General features: G+C 36.9%; 1 protein-coding gene across 1 annotated transcript in view; it reads left to right on the top strand.

The window, feature by feature from the left end:
* The window catches only part of ATG2B (autophagy related 2B), a 53880-nt gene that overhangs the window by 23121 nt on the left and 13474 nt on the right, over positions 1 to 17285 (top strand). The window contains exons 19-34 of the mRNA XM_086462798.1: positions 398 to 555; positions 814 to 986; positions 1287 to 1437; positions 2309 to 2508; positions 3881 to 3961; positions 5630 to 5736; positions 6008 to 6100; positions 6903 to 6973; positions 8693 to 8769; positions 9006 to 9176; positions 9646 to 9787; positions 10704 to 10906; positions 12057 to 12283; positions 12958 to 13066; positions 14910 to 15104; positions 15694 to 15795. Coding sequence (XP_086318924.1) covers positions 398 to 555; positions 814 to 986; positions 1287 to 1437; positions 2309 to 2508; positions 3881 to 3961; positions 5630 to 5736; positions 6008 to 6100; positions 6903 to 6973; positions 8693 to 8769; positions 9006 to 9176; positions 9646 to 9787; positions 10704 to 10906; positions 12057 to 12283; positions 12958 to 13066; positions 14910 to 15104; positions 15694 to 15795 — 2260 coding nt within the window. The remainder of the gene's footprint in view (positions 1 to 397; positions 556 to 813; positions 987 to 1286; positions 1438 to 2308; positions 2509 to 3880; positions 3962 to 5629; positions 5737 to 6007; positions 6101 to 6902; positions 6974 to 8692; positions 8770 to 9005; positions 9177 to 9645; positions 9788 to 10703; positions 10907 to 12056; positions 12284 to 12957; positions 13067 to 14909; positions 15105 to 15693; positions 15796 to 17285) is intronic.

A 17285-nucleotide genomic window follows, 5' to 3' on the forward strand; every position in this document is an offset into this window, starting at 1 on the left:
CCTGACAGACACAGACTCACTTGATATCAAAAGAACTGTTTCCTGCAACTTTGCTTGAAGATTGATGTGATCAAAATAGGGTTTTGTCACACACCCCCTCCAACGTACTGAGCTATATACACCTACTAGTAGAGATTTTTGTGTCACCATCAAATGCTAGACTTTTGATACGTGTGTACCATAATTACAGAAAAAAAAAGTTACTTTCAGTATTTATTTCTCTTAACTCATGAATACATTATTCTTTCTTGTGCTCTTGAACTTTTTTCTCTTCCTTGTTTATGAAATATGAAATCTGTTACATGAAGTCTGCAAAGGAAATATTGCTTGACTGACCTTATATTAAGTTGGAAAATAGTCATATATTTTTGTATAATGATAATATATTTCTTCCTAGGATCAGCAACGATTTGTTGTTGTGGGAACCCACTGCTCCGTCTCCTGTAGAAACATTTGAAAACCTTTCTTACGGTGTTGGACTATCTGTGGCCAGCCAACTCATCAACACTTTCAGTAAAGACAGCTTTAGTCAATTTAAATCTGCAGTTCATTATGGTAATACACTTAGTAAATCATCTAGAACTACAGTGATTCAAAAGCATAATTGGCTGAAGCGATTAAGCTGATAGTGGAAAGAACTTGTAAACTTGTAAGAAAAGATTTACTTAAACCATGAAGAAAAAACATAGATACCGTTTAATTAAGTAAAATAAGTGTGAAATTGAATCACATTACCGATTGAAAAAACAATGAGTTATTGGCATAATATGTGTACTAGCTAGAGAGTTAGCTGTTTTTCATTTTATCTATTAGATGATGAGAGTGGATCTGAGGAAGAAACACTACAGTATTATTCCACTGTTGATCCAAACTATCGTTCACGCAGAAGGAAGAAGCTTGACTCTCAGAATAAGAACTCACAAAGCTTTCTCTCTGTTCTGCTAAATGTGACACATGGCTTAGTGTCAATATTCACAGATGTCAAGGTGAGACACTGGGGCTGGAAAAAATTGTTCTGTTGTTTTGACCATGGGATCCCTTTCCTGCTGTGTGTACTGTTTTTGGAAGGAACAAGCGGTTACAGTAATTCTGTAGTCTTCATACTATTGTACTGTAACTAGACAATAATGCAACACAATATTTTAGCAACTCTGTTTACTTTGCTTTACATGAGAATAACTAAATGCAAGCAGGAAATACATATTGGTAGCACATATTGTGTTAATTTAGACTGTCTATCTGCAGCAAAGTCAGCAAGCAATCATTTTATCATTTCTATTCTTCAGCAGGATGATGGAAGTACACTGGAAGGAAAATACGGCGAATTCTGGTTTGAGTTCAACAGTGGTTCACTTTTCAGTGTGACTAAATATGAAGGCTTTGAGGACAGACACTATGTTTGTCTCCATTCTAGCAGCCTCAATTTATATCATCAAGGTAGGGGTGGGATTCAGGTGGCTTTGGGACTAAATTTGAAATGACATGAGCTTGAAATTTTAAAGGAGAAATGCTGTCTTCTCCCCCCACCTCCCCGGTAGTGTATCATTTGGCACAACAGATGTAGTTCATAGGTAATGCTCCTAAATGCTACAGTAATAGCACTTCTTCATAACTGTATGTACTTATTTAAGTTTAGCTCAGACTTTCTTTAGTAACTGCTGGTCTTCAAAGATACTGTGATTCTCTGCCAAATTAGCTGTACAGTCCGTTCTTGAATATGAGAGTACACAATTCCTACATGCTACTGGATATTTAATTTAAAAAGGTATAGGTGGCTGCTTTATCTTTTCTGGGTAGCTAATTGTAGTTAGCAGGTGAAGAATTTTAAGTTAACTATGTAGTTTGTATGGCTGGTAATCCCCATGTAGTTAAACCTTTTGAGGGTTTCCCCTCAAATGTTTTCTGAATTGGTGGTAGTCAAGTTCATTGATTTTCAGTGCAAGGCTTAATTATTGTGTGTTTAGAGGTTAACCTGGCATGAAAGGAGAGACATACTCCTGTCTCTCCATGTAACCCATAGGAGATTTATGTCCTTTTTCAACTTTGCCATTTCATTGGGCAAATAGAAAAACAAACCCTACAGTCACATTGCAGATTTTAGCTAGAACCATGGCTTTAAATATTGGATCACCTGTAACCTCCCCTTCACAATTTTTGGTCAGGTTGCATGACTAACTTTGGTAATTAAAATAGTTCTAAAGGCATTAAGCATAGAAAGGGTTTTCCTTAATTCTTCATCAGTAACAGCTTTGAAGCATGAGGTTTTTCTTTCAAAACTTTAGAAACTCATTCTAAAATCTCTTTGCAGGTATGGTAGATGGAGTTGTCCCTTCCTCTGAAGTACGACTGCCCAGCACAATACGGCCCCATTGGTTAGAACCTACTATTTGTTTTTCTGAAGAAGATGGTCTTAGTAGGACTACTTCAGATGGGGTAGGAGTGGACTGTCCAAGTATGCTGACTGTTGCAGTCAAAATCCAATCAGATAAAATAGAGAGCAATACAAAGGTTTGTGGTTTTAAACTTGTCCTTTTATAAATTGGGTTATCTCAGTTTATATGGAAACATCTAGATGTGGGGTTACAAGGGTTATAAATGAATAAACCATGCAATTCTGAGCCATTCATCTTCAATTTGTAATTTTCTGTTAGAATCTTTTGGGTGGATTGTAAAATTTAAGTATCAGCATAATTTACTAATTCTCTCAATGGTTCAGTTTGCCGACCACATTGTATTTCTTTACTGAATGCATTTCTTGGCCAGTTGATCTTTTTCTTGTTTTTCTTTGGTTGAGTTTTAATCTGGTGCCAAACCAGGCAAGAACAAATACAAAAGTTTTCTGCTCAGCTTACTAGCGCTGTCATCTAATAGGCAGCCTTTGCTTACTTGGAGTGGTACTGGTAAATGAGTGGTAGGTTTGGCTTTGACAGTAGCATTCATTAACATGGTGAAAAGGTGACCTCTAAGCTGGCATAGTGGTGACAAGCAGGTTAGTAGAGGTATCATAGAATAGTTTGGGTTGGAAGGGACCTTGTAAAGGTCATCTAGTCCAACCCCCCTGCAGTGAGCAGGGACATCTTTAGCTACATCAGGTTGCTCAGAGCCCCATCCAGCCTGACCTTGAATGTTTCCAGGGATGGGGCTTCTACCACCTCTTTGGGCAGCCTGTGCCAGTGTTTTACCAGGCTTATTGTAAAAAATTTCTTCCTTATATCCAGTGTAAATCTGCCCTCTTTTAGTTTAAAACCATTACCTCTTGTCCTAGCACAGCAGGCCCTGCTGAAAAGACTGCCTTCATCTTTCTTATAGGCCTCTCTTAAGTACTGGAAGGCTGCAACTGAGGTTTCCCTGGAGCCTTCTCTTCTTTAGGCTGAACAACCCCAGTTCTCTCAGCCTGTCCTCATAGGAGAGGTGCTCCAGCCCCCTGATGCTCATTTTTGTAGCCCTTCTCTGGACATGCTCCAACAGGTCCAGGTCTGTCTTGTGCTGAGGGCTCTGGAGCTGGACGCAGTACTGCAGGTGGGGTCTAGAGAAGATGGACTCTGCAGACCAGCACAATGTCATGGGGGCTTAATTGACTCGGATTTGAGCAGCGTAAGAAAGAACTGCATTGGTTTGGTGCTCCTGGCAATTACTGGTGAAGCCCAGAATGAATGAACAGATAAATAGCCTTCCTTCCTATCACCATTGTGATTTCTAAACTATGCGGTTTCTGTATTGGGAAGTAATGTTTTTTTGAATGTTTAATCCTGGCCCAGTCCTTTCTTAATTTATAGACACTTGGAGATTCTGGGAGCAGAAGGATGGCTGTTTTGTAATCTGGATGTCAAATAGTGACATGTATTTCATGTAAACTAACTTGTGCAACTTTCTTTTCCAGGAATTTCTAGTTGCTGTTGGACTAAGAGGAGCCACCCTGCAGCACAGAGTACTGCCTTCAGGTTTAAGCTGGCATGAACAGGTCAGCTTGCTGCAGTTTTCACAACTGTATCTTCAGTTTCAATCTGTTTGCTTTAACAATTGCTTTAAGTATCAAACTAAACCTCAAAGGAAAATCTTCATGTTAGGCTATTGTTATCTTACTCTGCTCTTGAAAGTGTTATTCTTTAACTTCTTGTCTCTCCGAGACCATTGACAGACTGTAGTCTTGCTCTTAAATTCTTGTGTATTCAGTTCCTCTCATCATCCTAAATCTCTGCCCACAACATGTCAAGGAGCTTCTGGGGTTTGTTGGAGTCAGGATTCTTTTTTTTGTGTAGTGTTGTTGTTATTTTTTAAAGATCAGATAGAAATTCTCAGTAGTAAAAAACCACCCTCAAAACAAACGCACACGCTACTTGCAGCACTGCAAGCATTTCTGTATTTTTCCCTTCTGCTCGCTTCATCCCTCAGGTCCGTTTCTCCCTTGTCTGTTTCCTGTTTTACATCATTTGAATAGCAGAAATGGAGAAGACTGGGGAAGTAGTTAGCAGCAGTTTATATAAATGCTTGTAGTGCAAACTTCTGAATTCGAAGGGTTGTACTGATCTGTACATAGCATAGCAGATGGGACTGGAGACCCTTGGTCCAGAAGCTGTGTGTAAACATGCATGAGCTAGGGCATGCCTTTAGCACAGTAGCAGTTTAGTTGCGTGTTCTTACATGTACTTATGCCATACTGGCTTACAGATAGTAAACCCTGACATTCAAGTTTATCCTGTGTATCCTCCAGTGTGTGTGGTATGCTTATTTTTACAGGCATTTTTATTGTATAACTACATGGAGCTGAACTTACTGCTTTGGACTCTGCTGTGTTATTACTTTTCTTCTCAGCATGGTATTCCTATGTGTTCATGTAGCCTGCTTTACACCCTGTTGCTTATTTGCTCTGTGAATTTTTTCTCAACATTGCCTGTAATAGACTTGGGAATCTTTTTTTTTGGGGGGGTGGTGGGGGGTGGTGGTGGTAGATTAAAAAATTTGCCCATGAGGTAGGCAGAGGAAGTGATTAAAAGGCTAGCAGTGTTGGTGTGCCCCCAGGCTTGGAATAATTTAAGAAGAACTTTTATATTGTAACCGATTTGAGAGAGAACTAGGACAGATCTTACAGAGGAGGATAGGAGTTTATTTTATGCAGTAGTAAATGAAAAAGTAATATGTACAGTGCATGTGCACATATTTATCATTCTGAGCATTTTCCTGCCTGCCCCTGCGAAGAAAAAGAAAGTTATCTTGAAGATAACATTAACAATGACAGTATTACAAGAAAAGTTGGCATTTTAGATAAAGATAACAGAGAAAATACTAAACTTAAAATAACAACTGCAAAGAAAGATGAATGAGACTGTATTTGGGAAATGCTTTGAAAATGGATTGCGAGGAGCCACTTAGGTGTCTGTGGATTGGGCTTCATACCTCTGAGTCTGCAGTTTGGATGATGTGTATTTTGCACTGTTTACATTCCTTGCTTTTCTGTGTTCATATACTGGGTAAGCACCTTTAAATATCTGAGGTTGTTCACTCCCTTTTCCTTCTATTAATCAGACATTTTATTGTTGTATTTGTTACAGATTTTCTCTTTTCTAATGCATAACTGTTTATTAATTTAACAGATATTGAAGTATTATAATAATATGTTTGTGATTTTTAGATTTTATATTTTTTGAATATTTCTGATGAGCCTGTTCTGGGTTATAATCCTCCAACTACAATTACAACTTTTCATGTACATCTGTGGAGTTGCGCTCTTGATTACAGGTAAATAAAATGCAAATGTATGTCACTTGGTGGCACTGCAGCTGTATATTTATTCTTTGGGAACGTTTGCATTTGTGTATTGTAAAGAATATTTATTTAGGCTTGTTTGGAAAAAATACTTAAAAGAAATCCCTTAAACTGTAAGAAATTTAAAGTAGGATAAACACTTGCCTAGTCCTGGAAAGATCTAGTTAGGTAATCTGTAAGAATTTGATTGCGCTTCTAAATAGGTACAGAGTATTAATTTTTTTCCCCCCTCCATTTGTTTTAGGCCTTTGTTTTTACCAGTCAGATCTCTACTTACTGTTGAAACTTTCAGCATTTCCAGCAGTGTTGCAGTAGATAAATCCTCTTCTACTCTCAGGTATAATTTAAGTGATTGTGAAACATGGAAGCTCCCATAAAACTTGTAATGCCTGTCTGCTTTTTTGACCTGGGAAGCATTCGTGTTGTGTAAATGATCACACTGGTTTGTACCTTTTGAAATATACTTTACTGATGTGTAATCCTTCTCTTTTATTAGGTTAATTTTTTTTTTAGTTGGATTGTTTTCTTTAACAACTAGCTATTCTGCAATTTTTAATACGATTGAAAGAGGTCCTGAAATGAAATTGTGTCTATGTTGTGAATTAGTGGCACATTAAGATTTCTTAAAGATTTGTTGTTTGGAGACCATATATTTAGTGATTACTGAACATCTCTTAACTTTTTAACAATTTTTCTTGCAACTTTAGTTGAATATTCATTCCATTATACCTGCTCTGATGTGAAACATCTGCCAAGTTGCTTGTTTCTACTGATAAAACCTTGTAAATGACCTTTGAAACAAATGCGTCTGTTACTTTATTAAAAAGAGAAAAAAGCAAAAAAGGAAATAAGAAGTGTTAATTCTGTATGCCAAAAGCATTACTTTTTATTCTAAGAAGGATTAACTATATAAATTGAAATGCAAATAAAATATAGTTAGCAATGGGAAAAATATCTTGCAGTGCTTAATTACCAATGGTTTTGGAAATTATGAAAGGTTAAAGTGAAGAGTTTGGAGTTAAAATATGCTAGATATATTTGTGTTTGTAAATGTTTTTTTCTGTACTAATTTCTTTTGTCTGGTGAGTTGCACAGCATTTCTCTAGCATGTTTATATCACCTTTTTTTTTATCTTTTAGGATAATTTTAGATGAAGCTGCTTTGCATCTGTCTGAAAAATGCAACACTGTTACAGTGAACCTCCATAGAGGTAAGGGTGGTTTAGATGTGATTAATGAATTGCAGAGCCTAAAGAAACAAAATTACAGGCATATTCAGCATAAATAAAGGTTATTGTAGAACAGGTCTCGGGAGATAAGGAGCAGCAAGTTGAATATGAATGAATAATACAGTGCTGATGAAAATCTGAGTGGTCTGGTTTGGATTGGTGGATGCAGAAGTATGTCAAAGAACAGCAACTTGCAAGTCCTTCATTTTCTTGTTACAGTTCCATAATGGGTATTTGGAAAGAGCTCAGAGTCTGGAGTTGGCACAGAAAAAAATCTTTATAAAAAAAGAGATCTCATTTTATGAGAGAGATGTATATATATTCTAAATAGTTGAAATGTGTTATATGGCACAGAGTTCTAGGTTCTCCGAAGAATGATACCAACTGGTTTGCTCACATTCATATAGTAACAACCTTTAAGGATTGAGGAACTCAAATATTTCACAAATGAATTGGAGAAATAATGAAACCCTGTGCCCACAAATAGGTGTATTTAGCTTAGGTAAGAGATCTCTAGTGAAGGACAGAGTAAAGATATGCCTGTTTTGCTTAAACAAGAAAGAGGGGAAATAAGTTGTTCATAGAACTGAAAGATTAGTACAATGTGAAAATGTCTTCTCTCACTTCAACAAAAAAACTGCTAGGATGCTTCACAGAATCACAGAATGGTAGGAGTTGGAAGGGACCTCTGGAGATCATCTGGTCCAACCTCCCTGCCAAAGCAGGTTAGCCTAGAGCAGGTCACGCAGGAATGTATTCAGACAGGTTTTGAATATTTCCAGAGAAGGAGACTCCACAACCTGCTTGGGCAGCCTGTTCCAGTGCTCTGTCACCCTCAGAGTAAAAAAGTTCCTCCTCATGTTCAAGCAGAACTTCCTGTGCTCCAGCTTGTGCCCGTTGCCCCTTGTCCTCTCACTGGGCACCACTGAAAAGAGCCTGGCCCCATCCTCTTGACACCTGCCCTTTAGGCATTTATGAGCATTGATAAGATCCCCTCTCAGTCTTCTCTTCTCCAGGCTAAAGAGCCCCAGGTCTCTCAGCCTTTTTTCACGAGAGGTGCTCCAGCCCCCTAATCATCTTTGTAGCCCTCTGCTGGACTCTGACCAGTAGCTCCTTGTCCTTCTTGAACTGGGGTGCCCAGAACTGGACACAGTACTCCAGGTGTGACCTTACCAGGGCAGAGCGGAGTGGGAGGTTGACCTCCCTCGACCTGCTGGTCACACTGCTTTTAATGCAACCCAGGATGCCGTTGGCCTTCCTGGCCACAAGGGCACATTGCTGGCTCATGGTCATCCTGTTACCCACCAAAACTCCCAGGTCCCTCTCTGCAGAGCTACTCTCAAACAGATCGATCCAACTTGCTTAGTCACCCAACTTCTATGGGCCTTTATTTCTCTAGCTCACGCAGATGGGATGAGGATAAATATCTTAAAAGATTACACTGCACACAGATGGTGGCAGTGGGAGTGATATATTGGATTGAAAAGACTGGAGTTCTTGATTTGAGTAGCTGAAACTTAAACTCTGAGAGTAATCGTCATAAAAGAAGGAAATGCAGAGATATAAAAGGTTTTGATAAAAAAGATCCTTTTTTCTGCTTGTGCTATCTCTAATGGTTTAATAACCAAAAATACATAGTAAGGATGTTTGTTATTAAATCTTAATTTTATATATTTTTTTAAATTAATTACTGTCTTTCAGATTATGTTCGTGTTATGGATATGGGACTGCTGGAACTAACAATTACAGCAGTAAAATCTGATTCTGATGGGGAAAGAGTAAGTATTGAACCGTAAATAAAATGTAAAGTTTCTGTGACAGATTGTGATTTGGAAATTACTTCATTATACTTAGAATCAAGGAAGGTTTTTCAGTTTATGTGTACTATTTAATTTGAAGTCCTTTTTGAATAGTTAAGTAAATGAGTTTAAAAACAACTGCGTATGGATGCTATTTTTATGGAACCTTAAGTTGATTTGAAATGTATTCTTATTTTTTTATTGCTGCTGTCTAGACTAAACCACGTTTTGAGCTGCACTGTTCCAGTGACGTAATCCATATTCGTACCTGCTCTGATTCATGTGCTGCATTAATGAATCTCATACAATATATTGCAAGTTACGGTGATTTACATCCACCCACTAAGACAGAGATTAAACGCGGAGTTAGCAAACCAAAAATGAAGGTATAAAATGGAAAAATAATATCAACTTAACTTTACGCTTCTGGTAATACGTTTTAATTTTGCTATCCCCATTCTATTTCCGAAGAATATGAGGCTTCCTGCAAAGAAATTAACAGATTGCGTCTAACTTAAAATATGTTTGAGTGTAAAATAGTGCCTTTTTTTTCTGCTTTTGCTACTACTTAATATTTTAAAAATATTTTATGCTGTTTACCTATTGTACTTTGTTCCAGGACATATACAAACTGTCCAAGTACTCTTGATGATCTAAATACCCTGAACCATAATGTTCTGACCTATTTTATGAATCATCTAGCTTGGAGTTTTAGCTCACTTGATTATTTATAAAGTTAAGGTGCTACTTCTTATAGTTTAAGAGCTTTGTATCAAGCTGTTCTAACAAAATCTTATTCAGCCTGATATTGCAGTTGTCTTTAAGTTGTAACTATGTATAGTTCCTCTCCTACAGGTAGAGACCTTTAGCCAACCATCTTCCCATGGACCAGTCCTCGCTGAATCAGAGCAACAGATTTTACGGGATTTGATGAGTGATGCAATGGAGGAAATTGAGACTCAACAGACTGCTTCTGCCATGAAGCCAGGCTCTAATGGTAAAAATTCCTCTGGAGGCATAAGTACACATAAAGTACTTGGAGGGAAAGTGGAATTGAAAGTTTTGCTTAGGCAGAGGTGCTGCAACAAGAATGGGAGCATACCTTTGATGTCTGAAGTCTTCAAACTATCAAACAGATTCTTGCTTTTAGTAACAGTAATGCGAAAGTAATTTAAGATTCTAGTCAAGTACACCTTACTGAGCTACTGAAAATAGCAAGGAAGGAATTTCACTTTCTGGGACTCTGTCGAGACCCCAAATTCTCTAGGAGTATAAGCTAGTATGGGTGTAAGTTTATATGGAATATTGCAGTGTGGAGGAATCAAAACCCTTTATTCTCTGTATGAAGACAGTCCAGGAGGATGGTACAGTTCTGAGTCACAGAAAGAACTTTTAGCTGTGAGGAAGTCTTTCAGTTTGCATATTGAAGAGGATATTTAATTTTGTCACAGGATAATTGGCTAAGGATTTTTGTACTGCACATAGAGAATTTTACGATTTTGTGATGTCTGGTCCTTTTTAATGGAAGGTGGAAGGTGAGTGGTCAGTGTAGTACTGAAAGTTATTGATGCTGTGGTCTTACTACCAGAATTAGAAACTTGGAAACAAAAACTTCTTTCTCTTTATCTGTGGGGTTTTTTTTTTACAAATGGTTTTTCTACATTTTGTCAGTTCATCTCTAGAAGTAGGTAGTTATGATTATATTATGATCACTTTCAATTGTACAGTAGATTAATTTTTGAAAATTTTATTTATAGTAGGAATTGATTGGAGATATAGTAAGCAAATTCCCTTGATGTAATTGAAGTAAGAAATTTTAGTTAACTTTTAGGTTATTTTTTTCATATTTTTGTATTTCGTGAAGAATTTTTCCACTGAAACATGTTTTTTCTCCACCCTCCTTCAACTCCCAGGAGTTTTGGATGACAGATCTCTAACTCAGGAGCCATCTTGCTCAGATCTCTTCCTGTTTCCAGATGAAAGTGGAAATGTCTCACAAGATCCAAGTCCGACTTACGCTTCATTTACTCATCACCTGATAAATGAAGCTATGGGAGATGTTCCCGCAGAAAGTGATGATTTCTGCATTCTTTTTGCACCCAAAGTTGCTGTTGCGGTAAGAAACTTTGAGAATTACTCAATAAACCAAGTTAAAGTAAAGCCTATGTAAGACCTGGACAAATCAGACTTCATAGCTTTTTGTGATTGCTTAGTGATATTTTTATCAGTGGGTGGAGTAGCAGAAAAATAGCCTTTCTCTTTGAAAGGACTTCGTGCATTGTTACTATTAGGAAGGAATGCAAGGATTTTCAAATATATATGATTTTTCTATATCTCAGCAATATGTGATTGTTTTGTGATCTGAATATTACATCAAACTATATTGGCAGTTTTCGTATATTTTAGTCATGTTTTATCATTGCCATTTTGACTTAGAATAACGGCATAGTTAGGAAGAAAATGTTTTAAGCTAATTACAGTATTTATCGAAATAGCAGCTTTGCACATCTTCTAACCTTTTATTTGTTTCTCTCATCTAAGCTTTCAGTGCTTTTATGGGCCTAAGATTCCTGCTACACTTCAGGGAAAAGCGTGTGTGTGTGTGTGTTTGCGCGCGCGTGTGTGTTTGCGCGCGCGTGTGTGTTTGCGCGCGCGTGTGTGTTTGCGCGCGCGTGTGTGTTTGCGCGCGCGTGTGTGTTTGCGCGCGCGTGTGTGTTTGCGCGCGCGTGTGTGTTTGCGCGCGCGTGTGTGTTTGCGCGCGCGTGTGTGTTTGCGCGCGCGTGTGTGTTTGCGCGCGCGTGTGTTACTTTACGCCACTGTCTGTCCATGCATTAAAAGATGTGGGAAACCATATTCAAACTCTTTGAAAACAGCTTGTGTTTGTGTTTTTCATAGTATCTCTGGTTGTATTTTTCTTAGTAGTCTGTAGTAGTTCTGGATCCCTGATTACAAGCTGTATTTGCCCAGTTAACTTTGAGCTTGTTTGTTTCCAAAAGTGCTGCTGTGGTAGCCTGGGCTCTTACCATGATTTTTCATTTGTTTTCAACTCCTTGTTTTGTTTACAGTTTGGATGAGAATATTTTTTTAACTACTTCTGAGCCTCTAGTTTATTTTAATGTGCATTTATCTTTAAGTTACTTTGTAAGAATCATTCCTAAATCAAGCCTGTGTTGTATAAGCTGCGTATTTTCTAGGGAAGAATTAGATATCTCAATAAAAAAGCAGATTTCACCTTCTCAGCACTATATACTTTTTTTTTCAATTAGGAAAAAGAGGAAGAACCAGTAATAAAAATAATGGTTGATGATGCAATTATCATAAAGGAGAATCATTTCAGCCAACCTATTAAAAAAATGGATACAAGCAAAGCTCCCCTTCATTTTCCTGTTCCTCTGGTACGCTATGTGGTAAAGGAAATCTCTCTTATTTGGCATCTTTATGGTGGAAGGGATTTTGGGACTGCACCACCAACATCTCCAGCTAAAAGTTTCATGTAAGTGTTTGATGTAGTTCTGTAGGTTAGAACACTTAAAAATACTTCATTTCCTTTGATTTGAAGTTATTCTCACTATTCAGTCTCAAGTCTACCTCACTTGTTTCTTTGGTCCCTCCTCACAAGGAACCAATCACAGAATGGTTTGGGTTGGAAGAGACCTTAAAAATCATCAAGAATCTTCTTAGTGTATTTTTTCCTGTGTCTTAACCTGGACAAACTGGGTTTGGTTTGGGGTTTTTTTGGGGATGGAAGGATGGGTTTGCTTTCAAGGGTTAGATTAGAAGTTAAATGTTCCTAAAGAGATTGGGGCTTAAGGAGCATGAGACTATCACTATGGTAGCTGGAGTGTGTTTTTTCAGGATGTCAGGTAAGCTAAAGAGTAATTAATATTATCACAGCCAAAATTAAGAAAATGTTTTATGAATGTTAATTTGGTGGGAAGCATACACCTAGCATTCTGCTTAAGTATGCATTACTTGAACAATAAAAAGAAAGTATTTGGTTAACAGTTACAAAACTTCCAGTAGTTTTTTTGTATTTTCTAGTGTTTTTCTGTTGTAGCGTTTAAAGTACTTATAAGTTATATCCAGTGAATCATACATGCTTCTAGTGTTAGATTAACAGTGAGATAGCTTTAACTTGAGAAAGTGTATTTTTCTTTATTTCCACAGAAGTCCCCATAGTTCTCCTTCTCATACACCAACGAGGCATGGACGGAGTACAGCGTGTGGGGGAAGAGGAAGAAACCCGGACTTCCTAATGGAAATACAGTTAAGCAAGGTGAATGACAGAAACAGCTTCAGCCATGACTGTGTGTGAATGACTTAACGTTACATCCATTTGATAACAGCTTTCCATTAGAATTCAGTAGGATTTCTTCCATTAGTATCTACATCTAAGCAATCACTTTGAAGGTGATGAATTTAGAATTTATTTAGCAAAAAATGTATTTGTTCTTTTAGCATAGTATTGTGTACTTGCTGAATAAACATGTTTCTAAAGATGGAAGGTATTTATTATAGTATTTTTAAAGATTTTGTTTATTATAACCATGTTTTACAACTGCCATTCTGTTTTTCTGTCTTCAGTTCTACTTGGAATTTATATACCCCTTATTAAATTAAGTGTTCTTGCAAAATAATAGGGATATAGATCTGTTGAGACACTCATTCTATCAGTTAATGGTACCTGGATGTTAGATAACATCCAGTTATATCACAGTATCATTCCTGTATTTCCCCTAATATATTTAGCACCCTTCAGGCATAAGTATATTACTCTTGTTTTTAAGCTTGTGCTTAGTTCAAACATAGAAACCAGGTGGTTGATTCTGGCGCTGTGAAGAATATTGGCAAGGAAACCAAACTTCATGTTAAATGGATCAATAACAAAACCTTTTTAAAATAAGGTTTTCTCAAACATTTCCATAAATATGAAAGGTACTATGTAAAACTCAATGCCTTGTATAGTCTATCTGTGTTTCTAGAGCTTAAAATTTGTCCCATTAGTACTTCAAACTTGCCAGAAATGTTCTTATTTTAGCCTTTTCCAGAAAAACTATGATGTTGTAATAAAAAAGAGGAAAAAAGGGAGTGTCTAATATTCCACGTGGAAAACTTCAAATGTGGAAGTATAGCAATCTCTCTTAATTTGCAGGTATTTAATGAGCAGGTCTTAATACTGAGGCATGAAGTCTTTTTTTTGCCTACATATACGCCTAATTTGGTACAAAGATTAATACTAATAATAGTAACAACAATAATAATAAATATTAATGTTTAAACAAGAAATTAAGGAGAAAAGTGTCAAAAACGTGAAGTTTCTGAGCAGTGTTTATGATAAACATCTATTTTTCCCTTCCACACTTCATATATTCGTTATCACGTGTATCTTGAGTACAGGGCACTGAAGTTACAGTATTTCCTAAGATCTCAGTGTCTGGCCAGTAGAGGCCGCTGTTGTGCTTGCTGTGTGTGCTCTGCGGCATTACGTTGCAGGCAAGGATGCTGTGGGGGTTATTTTGACCGGGAATGATTTGTAGGTCACCACAGATCTTTGATTGAAAATGAGAACTGCATCAAGAGATGAGGGAAAGGTCAATTCTTTCGAATTTAAGAAAGGTAATGGATTAGAATTTATATGGAGTAAAGTGAGTAAAGAAAAAGGAAACTGGGACTGGAAGAAGCCACTTGAAGTCTGTTGGTAGGGAAGAAACCTTACATTTCCAAGAGCAGAAGGTGCAGGACTCAAGAATTGCAAGATTTCCTGCTACAGGCTTCAACATGATGTAAGAAAGATGTCTGAATTGAGAGTTGGTATTAAAAGGAAAAAAGCAAAACTCGTTCTTTGTTGTAGCTCAAATTTGCATCCTAAAATATGAACATGTACACAGCTAGGAATTGGAAGATTTCTACTGCTAGACATAAAAAAATCTGAATAGTTTTCAGACATCCTAATGTTATTCCTGTAAATTTAAAATAGGAGACTACTTTTAAAGTTCTTGCAGTTCTTGTGTGGTGTTTTTTTTTTGTTGTTGTTGTTCTGTTTTTTAAAGTAGTATTCTATTGTTAAAGGTTGTTTTTCACTGAAGCCGATTATGCTGGTTTTCCTTCATTTTTAAAAGGTTAAATTCCAGCATGAGGTATACCCTCCAGGTGGTGCAGAAGGTGAATCCAGTCTGTTGGAGCAGCCAGTGTCACGGCAGGTTTTTATTGTTCAAGACCTGGAGATTAGAGATCGCTTAGCTACATCACAGATGAATAAATTTCTCTATCTCTACTGCAGTAAGGAGATGCCCAGAAAAGCACATTCAAACATGGTACAGTTATGAAATATGTTATTTTGTTACAATTATAGTAATTGTAATGAATCCCCACTATCATTGTGGGGATTGTATACATTTTTTAGTCTTGCAGAAGAAAAAACATGAGGTCATGGAACGTTGAAGTAATATAACTTGTTGATAGTTACTTGCTTGACTGCTTGTGGATATTAAAACAGTAAAAAGTCAGTTTGAATATGAATAAGTTGGGTATTAATGTTTTTAAGATTTTGTCAGTTTAAAAGAAATAGATGTGCAGGACTGCTTTGGTAGCTTTCACATTTTGGTTTTGAACAAACATCTGCTTGTATGAGCGTAGTTAGACTTCTCACTACACATGGCGGAGTTGTAGTTCAATGATATTGTAGCCTAACTGGTCTGTGATTCTATAAATTATTTATGAATTTGGATTTGGGGTTTTCTTATTTTAATTTTCTTTTTTATAATGTCATAATAAGTTATTTAATTGGTAAGTGGAATCGGATTAGTACAGAGGTTTTGCAGTAAATGTTTTTCCTAGCTAATGTTCTGAGATTTAATAACTGTGAATGTTACTACTTTTATTTATCTTGTTTCTTTTTTTCAGTTAACAGTTAAAGCATTACATGTCCGTCCAGAGTCTGGCAGATCCCCACAGGAATGTTGTTTACGTGTTTCACTAATGCCACTTCGCCTCAATATTGACCAGGTTGGTTGTGCTAATGCAAAAAAATAAAATAAGTTTTTATTTCTTTAATGACATTGGCTTTTTTATTAGGTACTTGTAACAATCACACACATTTTATGAGGTTGTTTTCTTGCTTTGATACCTTTTTATTTATGACCAGTCACACATATCTTTGGATCTCTGCCGCTCTGTTTATATCCATGTTAGAACTTGCCTTCTGCTCCAGCTGTTACAGAGGCTAGCTTTTTTTTTTAATTTGGAGAGTAAGAATATCTATAGACCTGGCTGTTTACTCAATAATACCAGTTTACCTCCTGAGACTTCTGATGATCTCAAACGTTTTGAAATCATGGCTTTTAAAAAGCATATACTCAATCTTGAATGATCTTGCTTTTTTGTCCATGAAGTGGCTTTGGTGTTTTTAATTGGAAACAGTTAATCATTAATCCAGAAGCTGGTTACAACATTTTAGTCAAGGGCACTCAGCACTTGAGGACTGCAGCTGTACTCGGAAGGCTTTGGTCTAGCTATCAGCTGCAGTGGCATGAAGAACAGAAATGGGAAAGATTGTTTTACTGTCTTTAGCAAGCCTTTGTGCGAAGTATTTTTCATATACTCAAGAAACAGTTGTGCGGTTTTTTTCTACACCAGTAAGGAAGCTACATATGTTTGTGCATTCAGATTTAGAGTACAGTTATTACTCTTTGAGGCATTTCTTGCTTAATTTGTCATCTGCAGAGAGATGTGGTGGTGGTTGGTTTTTTTTGGTGGCTTTTTTTTTTCCCAAAAGCGCAATTAGGAGTTGCATACCTACCTTCTGTTTCCATGAACACATATTAGAGACCAGGTTTTCGTTTTACTGTTAGAAAAATTGAACTCTGTTTAGTTTGTAATACTTTCATATGGAAAAATAGCATGGAAATACTGCCATCTAGTAAGGAAATACATACCTTCTTGATTACTTTTCTATCTTTTGTACAATAAACAAAATTCACTGTTACAACTTCTGCAAAATTAACCACAGCTTGCTTGGAAGCACAGGGCTGCATGCAGTCATGTTAGAAATTCTTGTTATTACTACTTAAGCTGTCTAATTATCAGTTGGAAACACAAAGGGAAAATAAAAGTCCAGATGTCATTAACGGAAGAATGAACAAGGCACCACCAGTGTGATGAATCTGTCAAAAAAAGAAAATGGGATGTGAAAACTTAGACATTAACAACACATTAACAGCAGAGATATTAATGATTTTTAATGAAGCAGTGGCGAGATCTGATCTAGAATAATTTTTCTGACACTAGAGATAAGTATAAACTATACTTGAATACCCTTTTATTGGAAATCAGAGAAAAGTTAAAACGCGTGGGTTCTGGAACAGTCTCCAAAATGAGAGTAGGGGTGATGAAAACAACCTCTGGAGTTTCAAGATGGAGCTAGGTAGGTTATGAAATCATATGTAGCAGGGGGCAATGACCAAGAGGGTCTTTCTGGTTTCTGTCTTAGATTTCTA

The sequence above is a fragment of the Leptosomus discolor genome, chromosome 3 (assembly GCF_034619465.1).
Source record: "Leptosomus discolor isolate bLepDis1 chromosome 3, bLepDis1.hap2, whole genome shotgun sequence".
Classification (NCBI taxonomy): Eukaryota; Metazoa; Chordata; class Aves; order Leptosomiformes; family Leptosomidae; genus Leptosomus; species Leptosomus discolor.